The 6,435-nt window shown below is 46.5% G+C and overlaps 1 protein-coding gene across 1 annotated transcript; it reads left to right on the forward strand.

The window, feature by feature from the left end:
• Nucleotides 1-3,930: 3,930 nt before the first annotated feature.
• LOC145412499 (uncharacterized) lies at nt 3,931-4,860 on the forward strand. The gene has a single exon (XM_080282423.1). It carries the CDS (start codon nt 3,931-3,933, stop codon nt 4,858-4,860), a length of 930 nt encoding a protein of 309 aa, XP_080138549.1.
• The last annotated feature ends 1,575 nt before the right edge of the window (nt 4,861-6,435 follow it).

Consider the following 6,435-nt stretch of genomic DNA (forward strand, 5'->3'; position numbering starts at 1 on the left):
TGTATGTCAAGCCAGTGCTGTCATGTCATAACATGTCAGCGCTGTCTTCATGTCAGGACAGTATTACTATCTCGTGCCACTGTTGTCTTATGCTATGTCAGTCCTGTCATGTCATCTCACGCCGGTGTTGTCTTATGTCATGTCAGTCCTGTCATGTCATCTCATGCCAGTGTTATCCTATGCAATGTCAGTCCTGTCCTGTCACGTGGTGTCATGGTATGTCATATCAGTGCTGTAATGTCATGTACGTCATGTCAATGCTGTCATGTCTTGTATTCACATGTCAAGTCACTGCTGCTATGTAATGTCATCTCACGATGTCGTCGTGTCATGACATGTCATTACGGGCATGTTAATGTTGTACTCTCACGCCATGCCATTGCTGTCATTCGTTCTCATGTCAATGCTACCTGGACGAGTCATGCTTTAGTCCGGTCATGTCATTGTTTTCATGTCATGTATGACATGTCTGTACGGACGTCAGTTTTTAAAATGTTATGTCATGTCATCTCGTATGTCATATCAGTGCTGCCATGTCATGCCATGTCATCTCGTATGTCATATCAGTGCTGCCATCTCATGTCATGTCATCTCGTATGATATACCAGTGTTGCCATGTCAGGTCAAATTATGTTAACCTGTTGTCATGCAATAACTGTCGTCACCTTAAATTAGCGTTGTTTTCATGTCACTTGTCATGCTATGTCATACCAGTTCAATCATGTCAACATGACAGTCAGTTGAAGTCGGCCAGACTTTAAATAATAATTTCAAACAGTGTAACTGGTCCTACGTTTACGTGTTTTGCATTCTGACTGGTCGAGAGATACCCCCTCCCCCCCACTAAGTTCTTTTCGCCTCAGACTTGCCTTGTCGGGGGGCTGCGGGGTAAACTTCAAACAGTTCATTGATCTCTCTAGCGGTCGTCCAGCATCGGCCTGATGGATATGGGTAGCTTTAGAGTGGCATTAAATATTAACCGTAAAGCTGGTGTTAAAGCTACTTCCCCTCAGCTAAGCCTCCCTCCCAGCCCAGCGCCGTCTGTTGCTTGTGTGAGGCATTAACCAGCATGTTTGTGTAGCTATGCTTATTTTTGTCTCGGATAAAAGTCTTTCTCCATAAGTCTTCACTTCATGATCTCTGAGTGCCACCTTCTTTGCTTGCATCTGTTTGTGCGTCTTTGTGAATGCCAGTGCTTTTGGAGTTGCGTTGCGTTAGTGACGAGTGTTAATATGAATAGTGACATATTATTTACTTTTTTACTTGCGTGCAGATTTTTACGCTACCGGATTACAATGAAAAGTTCTATAATTATCTATTAATGTATAAGCAACTCAGACTTAAGCTAACGGATCATATCTAACCGTGCAGCGATTTACCCGTGACCTAAATCTACTGAGATCTTTATCATGTCAGCTCCTCAAGTAATGGAGGTCCATGGAAAGGCTTCGGCGTTAATCTTTCACTGTGAGGCGACATGCGTTAACTTCAAGACACAGTGTTTGTTGCTGGTGCTTGTGATTATGTTTGGCTCATATTGCTGCTCACATATAATGCCGGGAAAAGTGCAGTAGACCAGAAATGTTGTGGGCAGTTGACGGTAGGGGGTTTTGATATGGACAATTAATGTGGTGGACAATTGGTGTGATGGACAAATGGTGTGGTGGACAGCTGGAGAAGCGGACAATTAAAACCATGGACAAACATTACAGTGGACAGATGTGGTAAATTATATGGAGCAAATACGGGATGTTCAGTAAACCGAGGATGCAGTGTGATGTATATATAGTAGATGGGATATAAAATGAATACAGTGAAGAAAAGGGATATGTGATAGACGACCAGCCAGCAGGTGGGTGGTGTGGGTTGGGGCTGGGTGGTCTGCCGTCCTTCCTGCCTCACCCACATCCTTGCCTCACCCACCCACCCATCCTTGCCTCAACCACATTCTTGCATCAGCCACCCACTCCTGCCTCACCCACCCACTCCTGTCTCACCCACCCCCTCCTGCCTCACCCTCACCCCTGCCTCACCCTCACCCCTGCCTCACCAATACGTCAGTCTCACCCACATCACTGCCTCACCTATCCCTTGCCTTAGTAATACACCTTTCCCAGTAATAAACCTGCCTCACTCACACCCCTGCCGCATTAGCAAACCTGCCTCACCCATCAATCCCTGCCTCTCCCACGCACTCCTGCCTCACCCAGATTCCTGCCTCGCCTAAACACCCTACCCTCCCACCCATCGCTGCCTCACCATCACCATCGCTACATGGACATCTGTGTGAGTACTGCCTTTAATTTACATAGAATTGCACACACACACACACACACACACACACACACACACACACACACACACACACACACACACACACACACACACACACACACACACACACACACACACACACACACACACACACACACACACACACACACACACACACACACACACACACAGAATAACACCATCAACCCTTGCAGTACACCCGTACACCCTCTCTCCTTCCCTCCACCCTCCACCACACCCTCCACTATACACGGGAGAGTTTCATTAACACTGGAGTTGCTGTGTTGGACGTTTGTGTTGATTAATGGGGACTGTCACAGCGAGAGGGACCACAGTCAAGGCTTTGGGGCGATACCAGGCACATTAACTGACCTACCTATCACCTACTGTCGGTTTCAGAGGCCATGTCGCATCGTTTTTTGAGAATAACGTAGTAAGTAACAGTTGGATCAGTATGATATTTGGCCACAGTGTGTTTCATACCCTGCGGTAATTTTTGGCAGCATAGTGGAGTACGTAAATGAAATAATTAAGGCAATTGTCCTTGAGAAATGAGGCTGAATGTCAAAATAAAGGACAGAGATACAAACGATACTACGGAAACGTAGTACCTGCCACGTGAGTGACGTCAGTACACAGGCTCCTCCCATCATTCACACGGGACACTCCCACCCCTACCATCTCCCTCCTTCCCTCCCTCCCTCTCTTCGAAACCATGGTCGAAACTTCAATCATCGGCACATGCTTTATAGCCTATATAATGATATGTAATTGGCGCATGCAATATGTGTTACTATAGTTGGTATATTTGTATTGATAGTGACACATAACAGAGCGAAAGTAGGGTAGAATGGGGCTGATAATGCCCTGCATGATAGGAGAGTCGAAGTCAGGGGTGATGTGTCACCGTGTGAAACGGGCTGATGACCGAATCGAAGTCGTAGACTCAGAGGTAGATGTTATGTTGACTCCAGCAGTGTCCATCATGGCGAACATGCTACGTTGTCCTCGTGGCTGCAAGAACGCTTTCGTAATGCGACTGTACTCAGTCTACATCAGGGAGAATGCGTACAATGGACTACGGATTACTATGAATAGGCAAGTGGCTATGATTATTTTTGTTTGCCACAGACAAATAATAATGGTGTTTTGCCGCACTAAAGTGACGAGCCCCAGAGATACAAAATAGTGATGATGCGATTGCTTCCATAATGTAATAAATAACGATTAATTAAGCAGCCAAATGTGAAGAAATGTTTTGTTTATTATTAAATTAAACCTTAATATCATTGAATACCAGTATTTAATTTTGTGGCCCATCCGATATGCATAACTGCCTTCCTCCATAGGCCGTATCACCGTGTTGCTGAAGCCATGGGCATGACAGTGAATGCGGTGCGGAAGATGGTGCAGCGCAGTACCAAGTGTCAGCCTGGAACACCGACAGTACCACCACCACCACCAACCCCGCCCGTCTTCGACAACTTTACCATTGGTGCCATTCACCGTAATATCCACACTAAATTTGCTGCTAGAGAAACATTCACCATAGCAACCCTGACGGAGGACCTAAAGACGGCAACCATCATCTCAGAGGGAACCTCGTATACATAAGTGTGGCGACTCCTCCTTAACATGGGATTTCGCTACAAGACATCTCAGCGGAAGATCTATGTGAGGAAGGAGTCCCTTGTTGTATGCCGTCGAATCAGTGCTCTCCGGGCACTCAAACGCCACCGACAGGAAGGCAGGCAGGTGGTGTACCTGGATGAGACGTGGTTCACCACCAGGATGGGCCACACCATGGAGTGGGTAGACGGCACTCAAGCTGTCACCAGCACCAAATACAGCCGTCAGGTGCTGCCTGGGGAAGGAGAGCGCTTTGTGGTGGTCGCAGCTGGGACGGCCAACGGTTTTGTCGATAATTCGTTTCTATACTTCCCTACCAAGAACACTAGCGGCGATTACCACGGGGAGATGAACGGCGAGCTGTTTCTTCGCTGGCTGACATCGCAACTCCTGCCGTCACTGACTGAGCCGTCAGTACTGGTCATGGATAATGGCCCTTATCACAGCCAGCTGACGGAGAAGAGTCGCTGTACCACCACCTCCACGAAGAAAGCGGATATTATAATATGGCTGGAGCACCACAACGTACCCTTCCCACCACACGCCACACGGCCTGAACTGCTCCCCATTTCAAAGCAAAACAAGACAGAGCCACAGTACAAAGTCGACAACATAATACGCTCATGGGGTCATGAAGTTGTGAGGCTGCCACCCGCTCATCCCGAGCTCAACGCCATCGAGCAGGTGTGGGGGTGCCTGAAACGCCACGTACGCTCCTCACTACACCATTTCATCCGAGCAGACCTGCAAGCCAGGCTGGAGGAAGCGAGGCTGTATGCAACTGGAGAGGTGTGGGGTGGTGCGGTCAGACGTTCCCAAGCCTTCGAAGAAGAGTACTGGGCCACAGACAACATACATGAACGAGTGGATCCCATCATCATTAACCTCGAAAGTGATGATGAGAACGACTTGTTCCTGGATAGTGAGGAGGAGTAAAATACTTATGTACTGATTTTGTTTTTGTCCAACCGTTACATATATGCTTCATTTCATTTACAATGATGTATTACTGAAATCTGTCCATATTATGCCATAAAGATAACACTAGGGCTACGCTGAGTAACCGACTCAGCATCGGTGTAGACTGGGACGTAATCATGATATTGGGTGCTTCATGATAATACTTGATTACGATACTGCTTAAATCAAACATTATACGACAGTTATGAGCTATAATCGATAGCAATTACAAAATAGATTTAACCCATGGCTGACGAGGACCACATAACACCATATATACATGGCGTATTATTCCACCACAAAACTACACCACCCCTCACTACTACCCCAATGCTCTCCTATCATGCCGGGCATTATCAGCCCCATTCTACCCTACTCTCGCTCTGTTATGTGTCACTATCAATACAAATATACCAACTATAGTAACACATATTGCATACGCCAATTACATAATATATCATTATATAGGCTATAAAGCATGTGCCGATGATTGAAGTTTCGACCATGGTTTCGAAGAGAGGGAGGGAGGGAAGGAGGGAGATGGTAGGGGTGGGAGTGTCCCGTGTGAATGATGGGAGGAGCCTGTGTACTGACGTCACTCACGTGGCAGGTACTACGTTTCCGTAGTATCGTTTGTATCTCTGTCCTTTATTTTGACATTCAGCCTCATTTCTCAAGGACAATTGCCTTAATTATTTCATTTACGTACTCCACTATGCTGCCAAAAATTACCGCAGGGTATGAAACACACTGTGGCCAAATATCATACTGATCCAACTGTTACTTACTACGTTATTCTCAAAAAACGATGCAACATGGCCTCTGAAACCGACAGTACATGTCACCTACCTACCTATGTACCAACCACCTACCTACCTATGTACCAACCACCTACCCACCTATGTACCAACCACCTACCTACCTATGTACCAACCACCTACCTACCTATGTACCAACCACCTACCTACCTACCAACCACCTACCTACCTACCACCTACCTTCCTACCTACCAACCTACCACTACCTACCTACCAACCTACCTACTACCTACCTACTTAGGGTACCTTCCTATCTACCAATCTTCCTACCTACCCTCCTACCTACTTACCTTCCATATCACAGTCAAGACTTTATTAACTTGAGGGATTACAAAGCATAGGAACTGACCAGCCAACCTACCACTATCCAGCGGTTTTGTTTGAGGCGATACTGGTTACAGGAACTAACCAGTCAGTCTACCTATCTACCTACCATGTCACAGTCAAGGCCTTATTTGAAGCGATACCAAGCACATGAAGATACTAACCAACCATCTAGCCTAACTACCTACCGTACCTACCATGGTCGAGGCTATAATAGGCAATACCAGGCACGTGGACGAATCAACCAATCATCTTTGCTGTCTGCTTGTCTACTTACCTGCCATCTTACCTGTCAGTCCATATCCAGCTCTACATCCATCACACCGATTTAATTCCCAACACTTTTTTCTTCCCCTGAAATAAATCCCACACGGACGTATTCTAAGTGGCTTTGAGGTCTTCGTAACAT

The sequence above is a fragment of the Coenobita brevimanus genome, chromosome 1 (genome assembly GCF_032717465.1).
Source record: "Coenobita brevimanus isolate Jiangsu-jjx chromosome 1, ASM3271746v2, whole genome shotgun sequence".
NCBI classification, from domain to species: domain Eukaryota; kingdom Metazoa; phylum Arthropoda; class Malacostraca; order Decapoda; family Coenobitidae; genus Coenobita; species Coenobita brevimanus.

What these genes read in the sequence shown, in the direction of transcription:
- LOC145412499 (XM_080282423.1), top strand. Translation starts at nt 3,931, where the DNA reads ATGGGATTTCGCTACAAGACATCTCAGCGGAAGATCTATGTGAGGAAG.